Source organism: Rousettus aegyptiacus, unplaced genomic scaffold (assembly GCF_014176215.1).
Source record: "Rousettus aegyptiacus isolate mRouAeg1 unplaced genomic scaffold, mRouAeg1.p scaffold_m13_p_13, whole genome shotgun sequence".
NCBI classification, from domain to species: domain Eukaryota; kingdom Metazoa; phylum Chordata; class Mammalia; order Chiroptera; family Pteropodidae; genus Rousettus; species Rousettus aegyptiacus.
In genome coordinates, this window is record NW_023416288.1 from 868,667 (window position 1) to 888,971 (window position 20,305).

Below are 20,305 nucleotides of genomic sequence, written 5' to 3' on the forward strand. Positions count from 1 at the left end.
CGTGCTCTTCAAAGAGCACCCAGACTTTCCCCTTGCTTAATAGTCCAAACAACTTTGAGAATCACTGTGCTATCTTAGTTTATATAGTAATCCTGACCCAAATGTTATTACTCCCACACTTTGGGGATGAGGAAATATAAGTCTAGCAGGTTTAAATAATTTGTTCAAAACCACATGACTAAATTATTGTGAGGCTGGGATTAGATTTTACTTCTCCCAATTCTAAAGCTTTGTATTTTCTACTATTCTATATGTTACTCATTAGACTTGATTTCTATACAGTAGGCCAGAATCACAAATGCTCATTATATATTTACCCATGTAGCTCTCACTTTGATACTTTTAAGTTGATACCTTGAGCTGTTATTTGTTCAGTTCTGTCCTGTTTCAGCACTCCCTCCCTCTCCTTGTTATTTATGGTGTTGTCAGCCCATATGGTCTAACTCCTATTTCTTAGTCCTATTAAATGTCTTCTATGTGTCTTGTTTTCTAGCAGTAACTCCTGACTTTTATCTGAAATAAAATTCTTATGTACTTGCTCATTTCAGCCACTTACAATGAAAAGATGTGTAAAGTTAGTGCTAAAATGATAATAAACAAAAGACGAAACAAATATCAGTAAAGTAAAAACTCTAGTAATTATTTTCCATTTTCTTTTATATTTAGGTCTTTGTGAGACATGGAAGATGATTTTCATGTCCAAATACTGCAACAGCCTAAATTATATTAATGTTATAATCATTATCATCTTCTAAACTCTAAATTAATATTTGAATGGAAAAATAATATTTAATATTTAGCTTTCAGAATACAGAAACATCTACATCTCAGAAACTGTGATACCAGTGTATGTGTACTTGAGGTAATATTTGTATAATTAGTAACTCTCAAAGCAATGGGAAACACTTGCTTTTTGGATATGTTGTACATTAACTTTCTGAGTCAAGAATTCCACATTGTTATAAAATGATTTCAATTCAGTGCTGTGACAGTTATGCAAATAGATGTAAACTCCATTACTAGATAAGCTTTAAAAAGGTAGAATGCTTACTAATTATGTGTTGTTAACACAAAAGTCAACAAAAACTGTCTAACAGGTACAGAAGCACAGTAACAAAATAAAATTACCAATACAGTTGTCTTATGAGAGTAAACCATAGTATCATGAGGCTTAAAAAAAAAAGACAACTAAGGTCATTGTTCTTTTTTGTTCTTTCTGATTCTTCTCTATAAATATAGTAGCAAGTTCTGATTATTTATCCTTATTCATTTTCCCCATGAATATATTTGCTGATACTGGATACTATATTCATATACAAAATCATCATCATCATCATATGATTAGATTATTGTTAGTGGAAACTCATCAAAGCTTTTAAGGCTATTAATGGTTTCATGCAACTTAAAAATCTAATTTGGGAAGTATCTGGCTAATGAATTTTTCCTTCTATTGGTAAAACAGTCAAACCAGTGTTTGACTGTCCCTACATCTTTGGAGGGACTGTTTTCTAATACCAGTGTTTGACTGTTTTACCAACAGAACATCTAAATAAGGTGTTTAATATGGTTCTGTTTTACGTAAGAGCTGGAATACAGACTTTATAATATATGTGAAACATTATCAAATATTGCGATGCCATTATGTAACAGCATATGTGTGGGATTAGAAAAATATTGGCCAGCCATAGTACATTTTTCTGAACTGAATTTTACATTTTCTAGTGGCTAACATAACAAATTTATTATCGTGAAATGGTGTATTACAATCTTCTTTCACACAGTTCACAGGCCTTTCTTGTTGCCTTTCCATGAACGATCCTGTAAGAAAAAAATATGACTTTAGGTAGCAGTTCAGCAAGGATTGAGAAACAGATTCATAGATATGACAAAGACTGAAAAAAATTTTTCCTTTTCTGTGCTTAATTATTAGTTATGAAGAGTAATTAAAGTAAACTACAGATTGAGAAAAATTTCAAATTCAAAAAATACAAAATTAATAGGTTTTACTTGAAAAATGTCTAAAAGGAAAAATAGCACCCTTGATGAGTTCAGTTTTTCCTTCTATCTTAGTCTATTTTACCTTAGTTTCACAGTTTATATCAGGAAAACAAAATTTCTAAAATTCCCCTCTTGCAAACTCTCTTGGCAAGGGAAGAATGAAGGGAACCAAAAAACTCAGATGGGGTGGCCTTTTTTGTTTGTTTGTTCTTCAGATATCTGCCAATAGAACTAGCTTCCTGGATTATACTCTTTTCTGATTACACTATAAGGATGACTATACAACATCATTTAAAACTGGAAAAAAAATGGGATAGAAACCAGTCTTAAGAGGTAATTTGCTTTAAGAAGGTAAAAGTCTACACCGAGAAAAAAAATCTCATAAAATGAAGTTGTGGTGTTATTGTTTGTAAACAGGAAGTTCATTAAGTCCTTGTTCATGTTGAGCATTGATGTTTCCAGAAAAACTTTATAAACTTTAAGGAACAAAAGTAGAAGACAGAGGAGGCATTTTACATGATAAAGGACTGCTTTCACATAGTTTTACTTTTTTTTTTTTTCTAGAAGAGATCCAGAGCAAACAAGGAAAAGACTACATCTTTTGAAGGGACTGTTTTCTAATATTTATTTAGTACCTATTAAAAGGAAGGAGACCAGATGGGGAAATCCAGACGAACTTAAAAGATGCAAAGTGAGATCTGTTTACAGTAAAGAAACCAACTTTCCCCTTTTCACCTTTGTTTCCTTAATATTTTACAGTCCTTTATTTTATGATTATTTTAAGAAAATTAATTATAAAAAATTGAGAAAGCTGTTTCCCAAAGAACTTTAGGACATAATTCAATTATTAAGATTGGTTTGACAATAGAAGTAAAATTCATGAAGGAAGATTTGATACAGCTTTTTACTGTAGCTGGTCTACAGAAAACTGTTGCTTATCAAGTAGGTTCAGAAGGTGAATATCAAAGTGTAAGAGTCACTCTTAAGAAAATGGTTCTCAGTTAATGACACCTAAATCTCAGGATTTTATACAGGTTCTTAACAGGGGTGGGATGAGTAGGTAAATAGGAAAAAACATGTCCTATCAAAAAATAACTACTAGCATCTTGTGGCTTTCTAGAGCTTTTCTTGTTTAAAAATATTTAAAGTGCTTTCTTGCACAGGGTCTGGTTTAATGCTCATAAGGTATTATAATCTTCATTTAAGTAATAAAGAAGCCAAGGTGCATGGATGTCAATGATTCCCTTAAGGTTTATATAAGGTTTATATAAGCTGAGAGGTTTTATTTTCCTTCTTCAGAGAAATATTTATTAGAGAATTGGTTTTATAGGTGATTAGAGAGTACATACACCAAACGGGGTGGTAAATCACCTCAGGGAGTAATAGCAGAAAACCACGACTCTCTGGGCTGCAGGGACGAGGGAGGAGACAGTGTTATAGATTCCAGGAGTGAGGACTACCAGGTGAAAGCTGACCAATGGAAACTAGGACCATGAAAAGAGACGGGGCTGTAAAAATCACTGGCCTTCCCCTTCTTCTTGCCTTCATCTTCTAGTACTGCCCACTGGCTGAACCCACTCCAAAGCCAGATGGCAAGGGAGCCTGGGATTGTAGCTCTCTGAAACAGAACAGCAGCAGTGGGAAGAGAATGGATCCCAGAACACATAGTCCAATGACCAGCACAGGCCAAAACCCATAGTGGTCTGTACAGTGGAAAACATAATAATGGAAGTTCTGGAGAAAGAGTTCCTGACTTTGAATCCAACTTTGAACACTTTCTAGTTCAGTGACTTTGGGTACATTATATAACATCTCCGGGTCTCATTTTCCTCATCTACAAAATAAGGTATTAAAATATTTTAATTCAGTGGGCTGTGACGCAGAGTAAGTAGGATAATATATATGAAGCCATTAGCTAAGTGCTTGATCCAGACCATACCTTCAATGGATGTCATCCATTAAATATTTCAAAAACCTGGATAAAAGCAGAAATTGCATCAAGGCCTAAATGCACTAGTGAGCAAGGCCCAACTTTCAGCATGGCACTCAACTAGGGTGGGGTTATATTTCAAAGCAATAGGTATAACAACTACTTTCTTAAGAAGAAATTACTCACTTTTTATCAAGAATGTATAAGCTCCAGGATGAAGCCTTTTTTTGGGAAAGAAAATGGCCTGAGTGAATCTCACTGTCACATACATTCATTGAGGATTAAGAGAATCATTAGCTTTTACCACAAAGGGGACACTAAGCAATGGCCATTGGCTATAAGAAAACAAGGGAATAGTCTTGCTTCTCTTTTCTCTGGTCAGGGATTTAAACATTTCTGACACCCTGGCAATGTCCACTGATGTGGACTGTCATCCTTGTTGAGTAAATCCCGATCTCACAAATGGGAGGGGAAAAAAGTTCTACTTCTAGGCAAGAGGCTTCTGAAGTGTTTCTTCACTTTCCAAGGTGGATCTTGAAGAATGTCATGGTGTAATTCTCACGCCATGGTGAAGTGAGCTATCTCGGGACCTCTGTTTTAGAGATAGGGAAAGGGTGGTCTTGCTGAAAATCTAGCTGCCTGAACTAGACAATGTGAACTGAGCTCTTGGTGTCCTGGGTTTAAAACAACAGGGTATCTACCCTTCTCTGAGTTGCCCTATTGTCGAAGCAGGTTAGTTAAATTAAATGTGCAACTCACGTGGGAATACCAGATTACAAATGTGCTTAGGATTGCTTATTGACTGGCTCTAAATCAAGGTCAAAGTAACTGGCTGAGAATAAGTCATTTTTTAGTAAAACTTCTACAGAGGCATTAATACTGATGATAATTATAATTATGACAGTTATCATTTCTTGAGTGTTAACTATCATCCAGGCCACACACAATGCTAAGTACCTTACACATTCTATTTAATTTCTCTAACAACCCAATGAGCCAGGTGCTATTATTGCTTCAATTTTACAGATGAAACATAAGCCTCAGAGAGGTGACATGACATAACATGCTTGGGATCACAAAAGCTGGTATGAGAATTATAGTTATTCCAGGTCTGTCTGACTCCAAGACCTGTGAGTACAATGTTTCCTTGCCTTGTGCCAGGTACAGTGGTAGGCCCTGGAGATATAATGACCATTAAGATGCAGGGAAATGAGTCCTGGGACTAGAGCTTCTAGTGAAATATCTGTAGAGCTGTAATTACTAAAAAGCCCTGATTGAAAGCCACGAGGCTGACAAATTCTGAAGGTAAGCCCAATCTGAAAGCAGATGAACACAGACACTCCAATTTGGGAATACCAGGACTGGCTCTGGGATGGCCTCTCCTGACACTCGATCAAAGTGTGGCCAGGAGATCAATTCAGGTAAGGGCTAGCAGCCCAAGAGGAAAGGGAAAGAGCCTAACACGGATAAATGGTGGGAACTGACTCTTGCTGGACTGGAGGGAAGGGAAAAGAAAATCTATGGCACCTGGCTTTGTGACTTGAACAACAAAAAGGCTTTTTTTTTCTTTCATTTCCATCTTTCAAATCAACTTTGGAAGTAAATCATGTATTTGAATGCTAATGGGCTTTGTCCTAAGATGTCTAAAAGAGGGGCTTAGAAGGAGTAAAGTGGGACTTAAATTTTTGGCCTTATTTTGCATGAATATGGCAAACATTCCAAACAGCGAAACCAAATTTTTCCAGTACCAGTGTGTTTTTCAATGCTTTCATTTTTGTGGCTCATTTTTTTTTGCTTAAAACTTCAGCAAAACTAGGATGCTGTAAGTCAGCATGTCAGCAATTCTCTGTTATGATTATCTTGTATTTTCATGCAATATCTAATCTTCACCCCTTAGGTAAAAGTCTGGCTTCTTTAATAACTTAACAAAGCCAGGATTAAATACAACCTCCTGATTTGAGAAGAGCAAATAACCCAAATAGTTGACTTAGCATAATTTCAAAAAATTTAAGCCTATATATGTATGTCACCCACCTGAAGTTCCAGGTGTTCTTGTAAGAGTCGGTCATATTCTTTTGAAAGTCTCTCTGATTGCATTTTCATCGTCATCATGTCATTTTGCACCTTAGAAAGGGCTAGAAAACATTAGATAGAATTAGAAAAAAAATTTATTTTGAAATAGTTTAAAATTTACAGAAAATCTTCCAGACCTAAATAAAGGACTCCTTTGTAACCTTTACTCAAATTCACCAACTGTTACCAATGTGGTACATTTGTTACTGCATTCTCTCTCCACACACACATAATTATTTTCTTGGACCATTTGAGAGTAAGTTACAGACATTGTGTCTTCTTACTCCTTAATACTTCATATATTTCCTAAGAACAAAGGTATTCTCTAACATAACCATAATATAGTTATCAAATTTAGAAAATTTAACATTACTACTTTATCTAATCTACCATCCATATTCCAATCGTGGCAAGTGTCCCAATTATGTCCTTTTTATATTTTGTACATCTAATCCAGGATCCATTCCTAGATTAAAGATTTGCATTAAGCTGTCATGTCTTTAGCTTCCTTTACCTGGAATAGTTCCTTAGCCTCCTCGGCCCTCCTCTCCCCCCATCTTTTGTGATATTGACATTTTTAAGAATACAGGCCACTTTTTTTTTTTTTAAAGAATGTTTTCCTTTTTGGTTTTGTCTGCTGTTTCCTCATGATTAAATTCAGCTTATGCATCTCACTTACATATAAATATGAAATGTTATGTTGAATGTCTCTCAAGGTATCACAACAGAGGCCCATCTGCCTTTCACTGATTTTTCCATTTTACAGTTATTTTCCTCCTTGTAACTAAGAAACAGTATGTGGGAAGACAACATCCTGTTCCTTGATAAATTTTCCCTTTATATTTAGCATCCACTGATAATTCTTGCCCAAACCGATCTTTATTATTATAATTATAAAATGATGATTTTCCAGCTTCACTACTCCATCCACATTTGTCAACATTCTACTATAAAGACGATTCTTTCTTTCTTATCTATTCATCATCAGTATGAACTCACAGATTCCTATTTTTTCAGTGATTTACAATTCATACTATACTTAATTTCCTCCAGATTTGGCCAGCAGGAAGCCCCTTCAGGCGGACTCTTATATACTTTGACATAATGTTCCCATCATTTTTGAGCACTGTACTTTCTGGCACAAGATATCCCAGGCTCATCTTAACCCTTCCCTGGCTCAACCTGGACTCAAGTATTATAGAACAAAATGTATCAGAAAAGTCTACTTTTGAAAACACCAACAGGGAGAGACAAAAAATTACACACAAAAAATCACTTTCTTACATAAAGTTGCAAAATATGAGGGTGTATAAGTGGCACTTAAAGGCTTTACCTCAAGAGGATACACAAAAATGGCTACATATTAGCCTTGTTCACCAAGGAGCCACAGTCTAAATTAACAGATTAGGCAGAAGTTAAAAAAATATGTGTGTGTGTGTGTGTGTGTGTGTGTGTGTGTATAAAATAAACATTTAAGTCAACACATTGTGGAGAAGCTAATGGGTAAACATGTAGAAGGGAAGAGTAGCACAAGATGGATTGGAGAAATTCTGGGAATCCAGAACTAGCTCTACATATAATTCTGCATATGTAGCCTTTAGTAGTTCTGAATTTGTAAATCTTTTAGGGTAGGAATTTTAGAAAAGAGAGTGGGATTTACACATTTAAAAGTCTCTTTTTTTTGTACAATGAAATTAAATTATAGGTTAAATTTATAAACAATCTGGTTGCCTTTCCTCTTGAGAAACCATCGCATGGGCATTTTTATATAGTATATGTCACTATCAACTAAAGTGCCTTTGGTATCAGTATTTTCTAGATAATCTTGTCAAATTAAACTTTCTGTGCTGTTCCACACCTGCAATTTCCAATAATGTTCTACATCTGTGCTGTCTAATATGGTAGCCACTACCCACATGTGGCACAGAGCACTTTAGATGTGGTTATGCAACTAAAGAACTGAATTTTAAATTTTATTTACTTTTAATTTAAAATTTGATTTAAATAACTATGTGTAGCTAGTGGCTAGCCATACTGGACAGCACAACTTTATAATTTCTTCCACATTACCTCTATAGATGCATGTAAATTAGATATTAAAGGTTGAATTTAACAAATTTAATGTGTCATTTGGTAGAGGTATGGGTTAGGTATGGAAAAGAGATTTCTGGTAGTGGTTAGATTTCACTGGGACTACAGTCATATATAAAGATTTATACATTTGTTTTTAATTTGTTTCTACAGGGCATTTCCTAGAGTCTACTTGAAAATATGAAACATGGTGTTATCTTTAGGACCTTACTAAAAATGTTTAAGAGCCTAGATTTCCAGTATGTAAAAAGCAAAAAAGATTTTACAGACTAATAACATCTGACTAGCCTATAATGACACTTTTAAGGATGTTGATGAGGAGCTTGTGCTGAATAGGAGCTGGTCTTAATGTTAAGAATGATTTATATATTTAAATTTCTGACATCTTAGAAAATTCCATAAATCTGAGATATTAACTCATTAGTTCCTTATTAAAAGATACCATTTTTTATCATGAATTGTTAGGAGAGAGAGTGAGTCAGGTTGGTCTCAGAATCTGCAAAAGAAGCTAGAGAACCACTTGTACAGCCTATTCAAAAGTTCCTTCTGATCATCCCTAGTATGAAGCTATAACAAAACAACTGCAGGCTAATCCAGTTTTTTTTTTTTTTTTTTTTTTCCTTTCTGACACTTGTCAAGCCAGGGTATGAACTGTGTTTCTTATTTTGTTTTGTATTTCAGTGTCTATTAATAAACCTAGTAATTACTATCTTACTAAATTTACCCCAATTAGGAGAAGAAGTTGTTGTCTAGGATCCTTTTGGGTTTTCAGTCCTTTATCGCTCATTTTATAAAACTTAACAATATTCTGTTGTGGATGCTTTCTATCTCCTTCTGGAAATGCCTTCATGACTAAGAGATTATATAAACTTGTGATTTCACATTTGAATATGCTTGTTTTATTTTGAATCATATCATTTTGGAAACGGCATATAAGGGAACACATTGGACAAGGAGGGTTGAGGTGATACATTTAAGTCACTATGTCAATTTTCGATTTGCAAAAATGAGTTGCTATCACTTGACAGTGGCTTTATAGAAATATCGAGATATTTCATGATAATATTAGACAGATTCAATTAGAAACTAGGTTATGTCCTAGTCACTAAGATCTTTTAGAGGAACATAAATCATCATCTTATTATAGAGAAAAACCCCAATTAATGTTACAGTGACACACATTGAACGAAAATGTTTATGCAAAATGTTTGTAAAATGGTAATGTAAGCAGGCTGAAAATATTTGTGGTTTTCAAAGTGCCAAAGTTACACTTTTGAAGCTATTTGCACAGTGGGAGGAGCTGGTGAGACTAATGCACTGTGTAAATGCACTGTGTCATTGTGATTTCTACCTGAGAAAACAAATACTCCAGCTAAGCCCAGCCAGAAAAATGGAAAAGTTTTAGAAGCCCTGGCATGACAGCTGAAGTTGGCTATGGTACAATGCATATATTTTTTCTGGATAGTACCAGATAAAAATATTTTTAATTTGAAAAATTTCTATACTTCTAGTGTTGGTTTCTTTTCAGTTTATTTGGTTTTATTTTTGAGAACTCAAGAGTGTGATATACTGAAGCTATTCAGTACTTAATCCCCACATGCACTATTTGGTACACACATGAAAGTGCCCTAAGACAAGGGAGTTAGCTATTCATCTATCCATTCAACAGCTTATGGAATGTCTACTAGGCATCAGGCATTTTTCTAAGTGCTGAGGATACAGTGAAAAGATAGCTAGGGTGTTTGTTCTCATAACACTCATTTTGTAGTGGGAACAAAAGTTACACAATAAAGTGACCAACTAATAGTGAGTGATAAGTGTCATAAAGAAAGTTAAAACAGGGTGATGGAATGTGAATGACTGTGCAGTTACATTAGACTGAGTAGTCAGAAAAAGTTTCTCAAAAGAGGTAAAATTTAAGCTACTATTAGTTGTGTATGCTAAGAAGGCCTTGAATAAATGATATATCAGTAGCAATGAGCATACCTAGAGTCCAGATTTTATTTTCTAAATACCATTCTCCACTTAAAGAAACCAAGGTTCTTTGGAGGAATGGTTAATTCAAAGGCTGGAGGAGGAAAGGTACTAGATGAGGTTGGAATATCTTGTTACTTCAGAAAGTAAGTGCTTATAGAGTGGAAGCATGACAAAATGGTAACAGCGAAATGACTCAGTCTGAAAAGGTCAACTCTGAGAAGATCTGAACAATAAAGTACATAGTTCACGATGGATTATAATCCACTGAATATATTAAACAAGCAAACAAACAACTGGGGGATAAAAAGAAGCTCCTCTTTACAATAGAATGGCATCTAATAAATGTAGAAGGAATAAGAAAATTAGAAAATTATCATTTGGCAAATAACAAAATAATAAGTAAGAGAATAACATAAAGAGAGAAAAAGACAAGGCAAATGTAAAATGTTATCATTTGGGTAACTGAGTGAAGGGTATCGGTAAATTTTAAAAATATTATTCTCCATCTTTTCTGTGAATTTGAAATTATATCTGTATAGAAAATTAAAAAAATTTTTGCTATGAAATAGAACAGAGCAGTGGTGCAGTAGCTGGGAGAATATGAGACAAAGGGAGATTTTTGTTTCTATTTCTTTTAAAAGAGATGCCAGAGGATGTTTGTAGGATGACAGGAAATAAGGGAGTAACTACAGAAACAAAGTCCTTGGGAAGGACAGTGAGGATGGGATACGTAGCAGAAGAGAACTGACACTTAATCCAAAGTAAACCAAGGACAGGCAGAATTTGATGCCAGCTGGGAGAGGATGGTAGTTTTGGTGGTGAGAAGATGAAGCTTTTGTCTTATTAATTCCTTGTATCCACTGAAGCAGGATGGATTTAGAATTTAGACATGAAATGAGAAGATCCAAAATAGTTTTGGAGAGTGGAAAAATAAAGTTTCTAGAGAAGTGTAATAGGATAGTCATGCAGTGTTGAGGACCCATTTGAATTTAGTGGCCATTTATTAAAATAAGAAGTTAGTCCCTTCAGCAATGCTGAGATGTTTGGGTGCAGGTATTAAGCAGATGGATATCTGACTATTACCAGGACAAGGTCGTTGAGAGAGGAGAGGAGTGGAGGGTGGAAGGAGAAGGAAAGGAGACGAAAGAGATAAATAGTTGGCAAGAACATGATTATAATGAACCATGAAATCTAAACTGGGTCAGGAGGTAAGAGAAGGCACCAAATTCAGTGTTTGGGCTGAGGTTTATTAGTATCTATCTGGAACACTAGGTGCATGCTGGCGACACACAGAGGATTTAGATGTGACCCTTGCCTTCACAGCACTTACAATCTAGTAAGAGAGACAAATAAAAAGATAATTTCTTACAGCTGAAACATTGGATTTCGTTAACCAATGTCACTGTAAAAAAATAATTAAAAAAAATATATAATTCTATAGAGTGCCCTGTCAAATACACGACCATGCAGGAATATGGAGGCCCACAAGGAGACTACTCAACCCAGCTTAAAGGGAGAGAGTTTTAGGCAGGCTTCCTGGGGGTGGCAACACTGGAACTGAAGGATGAGCATACACTGTAGAGAAGAGTGAAGGAAACAGTACATTAATGCAGACAGACCTGCAGTCCTGGACATGGCAAAAGTAATGAAACATTACTGTTAGAACTACAAATTATGATATTTAATAAAATAGGAATATAAAATTTAGATTGGACAAAGCTGAGGGACAAAGCTAGAGATGATGCTAGGGGCCAGATCATAGAAGACAATGTATGCTGTCTTGAAGAGCTGTAAAGGTGACAGAAACCAATAAAGACTTTTAAATAGTGCAGAGGCATAGTCATATATGTAGTGTTGAAAACTGCTCTGGTGGCAATGTGAAGAAGCCAGACTAATGGCAGGGGGACTAAAGTGAGACATACTTTAGAAGAATGCTTGATTCGCAAGAAGAGGAGTAAAACATTTTTGGAATGGAAATAAAGCTGCACCAGTGAGTATAATACAGTAAACATTAATGAATAAAACCAAATACAGCTCTTTTTCACATGCAAAGAACAAAGAAGAAATTAATTATATATTTTTTTGCATGTGTCCCAATTCTCTACCCATCACTGGGTATACTAGTGACTGCCCACACTGCCTACGGCACTGGGATTATGAATGAGGTTCATGGGTAACTGTTTGAGTTAGGAAGACATGGACTTCAGGCAGTCCATGTCTTATAAAGATTACTGGTACTTTGGGCTAGGGAACTGATAAGCAAGCTTTCCAATTTGATAAATAAAAACAGCCCAAGCCCAATTGTGTATGCTATTGGCAAAAGACATACCAATAAATGCATAAAGACTTTCTTCATTAATCTTACTTAAGTTACTAAGTAATATATTTATGAAAACAGTTTTGGTTTTGTTACTTAGCAAAGAATAATTACAAACCATATTAATATGCTGGCTTTGCACTTAAAAATGAGGATGTATGTTTTAGGCAAATCACTGAATAAGTGTAGGTTATAACAAATTGCTTAGAAAAGGGTATGCTTTATAAAGCAAATTCGTATGTAAGCAAGAGCATATGCAAAACCTAGAATTATCGACCCGTCATGCATAAGAACTGGAGTCAACTTACACTGACTATAAAAACAAAGAACTAGTTTTACTAAACATAAGCATATACAATTTCTTAAATTATCTGATCAATATTCATTCAACAAGCACTAGATGCAGAGTAAATTTTTAAACAGTATTAATAGCAGAAGCAAATCTTTTCAGCATCGCCTCATTTATACTGAAAAAGGTACTCTTCTTTATTTGAGGACCCTAAGTAGGGGTCGGCAAACTATTTCTGTAAAGGACAAGATAGTAAATATTTTTGGCTTTCTGTGCCATGCAGACTCTATCCAGTTTATTCAACTCTGCAACCACAGCAAATAAGTTGAAGAATGACTTTAGCTTTGTTTCAATAAAATTTAATTTATAAAAACAAGGCAGCAGGCTGGATTTGGCCCACGGACCATAGTTTGCCGACTCCGGTTCTATAACAACACTTGTAAGTTTTGACGGCTTCTCTTAAATTATAAATTTACTCAAAATAACTATAAAATATCAGAACATGAAAAGAGGGTCAAAACTGTACTGGAAGTTTTAAGAAACCTCCTAAAAAGTTTCCCATTGTATGTCTATCAATTTTCCATATAGAAAGAATGAAGACTATACAGTTAGGAGATGTTGCAATAAGATTTAGTTTTAGAAAGAAAAGGTTTTTCCTCCTTTAATTTTCCAGCTCATTTCCCTAGTTCATTGCTTTACATCCATTTCGAAAGAGACTGAGTCAGGAATCAAGAGGAAACAATTTGGACGAGAAGATGATAAGTTCAATTTTGAATAAGCTCATTTGAGACTGGCTGGGTTTTTACATGGAAAGGCATTAGGCAACCTCTAAAGCAAAAACTCACGCTCCAGTTTCTAAAGCAAAACTAATTCATCTCCTTGGTGTTTATCACCTTTAAATACTTTCCAATTAAAACACCCTGGGCCCAACCAATATGTTTCTAAGATACCCACAGAAAAGAACAGTCCTATTATTACGCTTTGGTTTTAGAAACCAACCCCAGAATTAATTAGCAAATGAACATCTCAGGTCTTTTTATCTTTTTCAATTTAGAAGCTTGTAAAAGATTCTACCTTAAATTTGACAACTTTTTATTAAGATAAACAAAAGTGGCAAATGGATTTGAAAAGATAGTGTCAGAAAAATCATCCCTAAATTTGAGGAAAATATTTTAAATTAGTTTTGACAACATTTTTGTAGCTTGACAGTTAAAATCTAAAATCTTGCTTCAGTAATTCCCTATTTAACTTGTAAAGTTTCCTGATAGAAATCATCATCATCATAATAATAAAACAACAACAACAACAATAATAATACCTAGCAATTAAGTTTTAACACAGATGAGGCACTGGGCCACATGTCTTGTGTATACGACTCCATGAAGAACTATAGTTTAGAGTAACTTCCCTAAGGTCACAGAGAAGCTAATAAATGAAAGCCAGTCTTAAACCAAGTCTGAGTAACTTATTTTAACTCCACATTCTCAAATACTAGTTAGATGCTTTCAGTATCTTTAAACAAATAAACTGTGCAAAAGAATTCTGAAATAGATTTAAACATTTCAGAGCTATTTTATTCTCTAATCTAAATCTCTGCCACAAATTATTTGGCAGAAGAGTTTCTGGCTCCGTATTTTCTTGCTAAAAATCTGTTGCTGCCTCTTTACTTTTGAATAAATGTTGGAATTCTAAGCATGGTACTCATGGCATTCCAGATCTTGTCTCTACTTTTTCAGCAGCCTCATCCCTCTCACCGTATTCTGCCATAAACCATAATCTTAGGCACGGGCACTTTTCATCTTTGATTCATGTGCATTCCTGAGGCTACAGGAGGACACTGCCCATTTCTGTTTCTTGAATCCCTCTCACCTCTGACACAGCTCAAATGATACTTCCCCAAGAATTTTTCCTCAGCTCTGCCAGTAAGAACAACAATCTCTCCTCTCTGCTACCATAGCCCTTGGTATTATACCTTTATTTTGGCTTTTATATCCTGCCTTACATTTTTTATGTCAGTGAATCTGTCCACCTTTCTCATTAGACATCCTTAAAGACTGAGATGATAACGTATTCATCTTTGTATCCCTAACAGCATCCAAGACAATACATCGTACATGGCTGGTATAAGTAAAAGTTCATAAATGGACTGAGCAGACATTCTGTGTTGCTAAAATCCCTGTATTATGCAACTCTGCACGAATACACAGTCATCTGCAAAATCACAGATCTCAGGAACTGATCCTATAAAAACTGTTGAGTACTTGGTTCATTAATTTGTAGGATATTCTTTCTATGAAGCATAAGAATATGCTATGGTTATTGCTGAAAGTAGAGGGCAAATGGTAAATGTCTTCCAGGAAAATCACTTGTATGAAGACATACTGGAATGAACATGAAATATGAACCTTCAAAAGTGTTGAATAAAGTTTACCTTTGACAGTAATGTCTTGCCAATGATTAAGAAGGTGAAACCAGATGGGGAGGGAGGAAGTAAAGAAAAATACTTTCTTCCGAAGAAAAGATCAAGTTATGTAAACTAGTGAAGTAGTCTGGGGAAAAAGAACAGAACATGACCAAACAATACAGTATTTGCTCCCAAGTTTCAGTGTCCTCATATGTTCTAACTTTCTCTAAATCCCATTAGCGATATACTTCCCATACACTGTTTCTTTTTGCAATTTTGAAATATCTTTAAAAGGGTGAAATTTTAGAAGGTTTTATAATTACACATAGCATTTTTTACTATACTTTCTAGATCATCAGTAGGCTTAGTATTATTAATACACACTGAAAAGTAGAGGTGTAACTTGGAATCTGGAAAATCTTTACTAATGACTGAAAATTAAATGACCAGAGGTGAACAGTTACCAGGTAAAACCTCTGATGATTCTAATCAGCTTAATCCTCGAACGTTGGTAAGTGCCTAAGTTGTATGTTCAGGCTTCTTCCTTTTCACTCAATACGGTCTTCTTTGCTGGGAATTATCATCTCTTTGATTTAACCATCATATCTGTATGTATGATAGTTTACCCTCTTTCCTGAGATTTTCTTTCAAGCTTCAAACTCATATTTCCTAATGTTTTTTGGCCAATTTCACCAGAATATACTGTTAGCCCCTTAAACTCAGCAAATTCAAAATCAAATGCATTATTTCTTCTTCTCCTCTCCTAACATTAAAGAAAGCATTCCACTCCTCCTTTGGTCCCAATCTTAGTTAAAGGCATCATCTATTGGGCTCCTCCCAAGAGGCCCCAGAACCAAGGCACCTGGTGGCCAGCTTCAGACTACACCAGAGCACCTCCCATCCCCAACCATCTCCACAAAGGACATACCTACAGGGCAGATTGGGCAGGCATAAGAGCCTGGCTAAAGTGAATCCTACTTTTTAGGGTCAGCCCCTCTATAACAGCTCTTCCACTGCAGTCACTGGCCAGTTCTCACATCAATCAGCCTGAGGGTCAGTCTCTCCCACTGATTTAACAGCAATCAAGGGTCAACTACAACAGGAGAGCACACACAACCCACACAGGGGCACACCTGGGGCACCTGGCTCAGGTGACCAGAGAGACTGGGCCACTGGGCCAGTCTACTATATAAAATCACTCTACCAGGACCAGGAGACATAGCAGCTCTACATAATACATAGAAACAAACACAAGGAGGCAGCCAAAATGAGGAGACAAATAAACATCTCCCATGTGAAAGAAGAGAACTACAAAGAGAACTAAACAAAATGCAGACAAGCAACCTACCAGATGCAGAGTTCAAAACACTGGTTGTAAGAATGCTCAATGAATTTAGAAGAAGAGTAAATGAACTCAGCAAGAATTTTAACAAAGAGATGGAAAATATAAACATGAAGACAGAAAACATAAAAAAGAACCAGTCAGAAATGAAAAATACAATAACTGACATGAAGAATATATTAGAGAGAATCAACAGTAGATTAAATGAAGCAGAGGATCAAATCAGCAATTTGGAAGACGAGGTAGTAGAAAACACCCACTTAATACAGCAACAGCAACAGAAAAATCCAAACAAATGAGGATAGTTTAAGGGACCTCTGGGACAACATTAAGTGTATCAGTGTTTGTATTGTAGGAGTACCAGAAGTAGAAGAGAAGACACCAAAGAATTTAAAATCTATTTGAAGAAATAATGTTGGAAGACTTTCCTAACCTGGCCAAGGAAATAGACATAGAAGTCCAAGAAGCACAGAGAGTTCTAAACAAGATGAACCCAAAGAAGTCCACATCAAGACACAGTGTAATAAAATGCCAAAGGTTAGAGACAAAGAGAAACTCTTAAAAGCAGCAAGAAAAAAGCAGTTAGCTACCTACGAAGGAGCTCCCATAAGACTGGCAGCTGATTTCTCAACAGAAACTTTGCAGGCCAGAAGGAATTGGCATGAAATATTCAAAGTGATGAAAAGCAAGGACTCAAACCAAGATTACTCTTCCCAGCAAAGCTATCATTTAGAATTGAAGAACAGATAAAGAGCTTCCCAGACAAGAAAAAGCTAAAGGAGTTTATCAGCACCAAACCAGTATTACAAGAAATGTTAAAGGGACTTCTTTAAGAAGAAGAAAAGGTCAGAGAAAGAACATAAATATGAATAATAAAATGCTAATGATTATGTACTTATCAATAAACAGTTTAAATGTAAATGGGTTAAATGCTCCAATTGAAAGATACAGGGTGGCTGAATGAATAAGAAAACAAGACCCTCACATGTGCTACCTACGAGAGACCTACTTCTGATTGAAAGACACACACAAATTGAAAGTAAAGGGGTAGAAAAAGATACTTTATGAAAACGGAGACCAACAAAAAAAGCTGGGGTAGCAATATTTATACCAGACAAAACAGGCTTAAAAAAAGGCAACATAATAAGAGAAAAAGAAGGACCTAGGAATTCCACTTCTGGGTATTTATCTGAAGAAACCCAAAACACTAACTTGAAAAGGCATATGTTCATTGCAGCATCATTTACAATACTCAAAATATAGAAGCAACCTAAGTGTCCACTGATAGACGAATGACTAAAAAAATGTGGTACGTATACAATATGGAATATAACTCAGCCATAAAAACAAATGAAATCTTGCCATTTGAAGCAACATGGATGGACCTAGAGGGTATTATGCTAAGTGAAATAAGTCAAAGACAAATATCACATTATTTCACTTATATGTGTAATCTGAAAAACAAAATAAACAAACAAAATAGTAACAAACTCATAGATAGAACATTTTGATGGTTGCAAGATGGAAGGGAGGTTGGGGGGATGGGTAAAAAAGGGGACATGATTAAGATGGGCAAACTTCCAGTTATAAAAAGTTACTGGGATATAAAGTACAGCATAGGGAATAGAGTCAATAACATTATCATAACTATGTATGGTGTCAGATGGGTCCTAGACATATTGGGGTGATTGCTTTATAAATTACATAAATGTGTAATCACTATAATGTACACCTGAAACTAATATAATATTAAAGGTCACCTGTAATTAAAAAATAAAATATTTTTTTAAAAAAGCACCTACCTGGTCAACCAAATTTGAAATCTGGAGCCATCTTAAACTTCTACTTTCCCTCATTTCCCAAATCTTATTGATTCTGCATGCTTCCTAAAATCTCTCTTTAGATGAAATTCCATAACTCTCATGACTGACAGAAGATCCCAGTTTCCAGAAAGCAAAGCCAAACAAAAAAGGTCATATATGAAAGGATTGTATATGGAATGACTCTGGATATGTCAACAGAAACAACAGAAGCCAGAAGATAATGGAGCAATGCCTTCATATTTCTGAGGTTAAAAATTTTTCAACCAATGGTGAGACTAAAATAATAATAATGATTTTCAGAAATAATGATTTTCAGAAAATGATTTTCAGACATTTATGGCTTCAAGCTGTTTACCCTTCATGTACTCTATTGGATGATATGCTCTACCAGAAAGAAAGAGTAAATAAAAGTGGAAAATATGGAATCCAGGAAAGAAAGTAGCAACCCCAGAAAGAGGCAAAGGGGTCCCCATAATGATGATGAACAATAGATATATAGTCATAATAATTTGATGTAATAAAAATTGATATGCTTATATTGGAAGAATGGGGGGGGGATGGGAAGTATGTATGAGGAGTTGGGTGAGACAGGACAGCAGTTCCCCTAGTTTTAAGTCCTTTTCTAAGTCCATATAAGAAGTCAAAGATAGTATTCCACACACTGCAAGATCAAGAAATAGCTACCTAAATATTGTATTTATAAATCTAGAGGCAAATATCAGAATAGCTAAATGAGTTAAAAAGTAGCTTCTGGGGATGGGCCTCAGGGGACTGCTGTTTTTCATTATAAATCTTGTAGTACTGTTTGACTTTTAAGATTGTGTGTAAAAATTTGACAATAATTAAAAAGAAATAAAAAGTTAGGTACTCTGTTTAAACATTACATTGACTACTTTGTGTTACAAACCCATAAGCAAAGGCTCTTAGAGCTGGAAAGAGCTCTAGAGATAGTCTCATTTTTAATTTCCTTAATGTAATATTTATAATGAAAAGAACATATTGATTTTTCTACTCAAATCATTTCTCCTTTCCTATAAAGCTTTGTCATTTCATATAAGTGGTTCCAAAAGATGTTATAACCCAAAATACATTATAACACTAACAAGAAATGATTATGTGTATTGGCCTATGTCCTTTCCTCTCCCTTCAGATGTCCCACCTAAGGGAGTTAAACATTCAAGATTTGTGGCCCCATTCCAAACATAATACACTTGAGCTATGAACTAACAGATGTATAAAATATGCCAGGTCCTGTCCTGATTCTAAGACTGCCTGAAACATTTTTCTAATGTGATGAACATGGTTTAATTAACCATCTGCTGAAATTAAGTCTGGAAGAAGGGAAGTTATGGTGAAAAGTTTTCTCTCATGAAAAAAGCCAACAATGAAAATAATTCTTGATGATCCATTGCTTAATTACATTATTTGGGGCTTTATAATAGACATTTAAGCCTAAGTAGTCTACGCCCTCATTTTACAAAAAAGAAAACTGTAGCCTAAAAAGATTTAGCAACTTGATCAAGACTCCCCAGTGCATTTTCACAGACTATGCAATGTAATTCATACAACTTAGCATAAGATTAAACAAACTGTAATATTTAGTATCTACTCAAAGTAAAGTTGAGAATAGAGTTGGTTAATTAGATAAGCCAAAAAACTACTGTCTTCTATTGCTTGGATATTTGGAAGTGTTTTTCTTTATTTTTCTTTCTTTTCCTTCCTTCTTCCCTTCCCTTTCCTTCTTTCTTTTTCTTTCTTTTTTTTAAATAACAAAATAATCTATCCTTTTCACTGTAGAAATGAAATAAATTCATTATAAAAACTAATTTAAACTCCAGAAAAAAAAACTTCATTATACATGCTAAAGATAACCCCTATTAATAGTCTGTTTTTTTTTTCTTTTTCCAATTAAAGTGTTTTTAGACTAGAGTTGTTCAGCTTAATTTCTGTATCTTACTTGGTAGTAAACATGAACTTGCCATAAAAGCTGATATACTTGCTATAACAGTATTTACCATGAAGGCCTGTAGTGATCTTACATATCTAGGTAGGGAATCAGAC

At 34.9% G+C, this 20,305-nt stretch overlaps 1 protein-coding gene across 2 annotated transcripts in view; it reads right to left on the bottom strand.

Annotated features, from left to right (window-relative positions):
- Positions 1–639: 639 nt before the first annotated feature.
- The window catches only part of LOC107511486 (B cell receptor associated protein 29), a 46,583-nt gene continuing 26,917 nt past the window's right edge, over positions 640–20,305 (bottom strand). For both annotated transcript variants that reach the window (XM_016145861.2, XM_016145862.2), the window contains exons 7-8: positions 5,963–6,063; positions 640–1,818 (exon numbers count right to left, since the gene is read on the bottom strand). In XM_016145861.2, the coding sequence (XP_016001347.1) occupies positions 1,783–1,818; positions 5,963–6,063 (137 nt within the window). In that variant the 3' untranslated portion in view covers positions 640–1,782. The remainder of the gene's footprint in view (positions 1,819–5,962; positions 6,064–20,305) is intronic.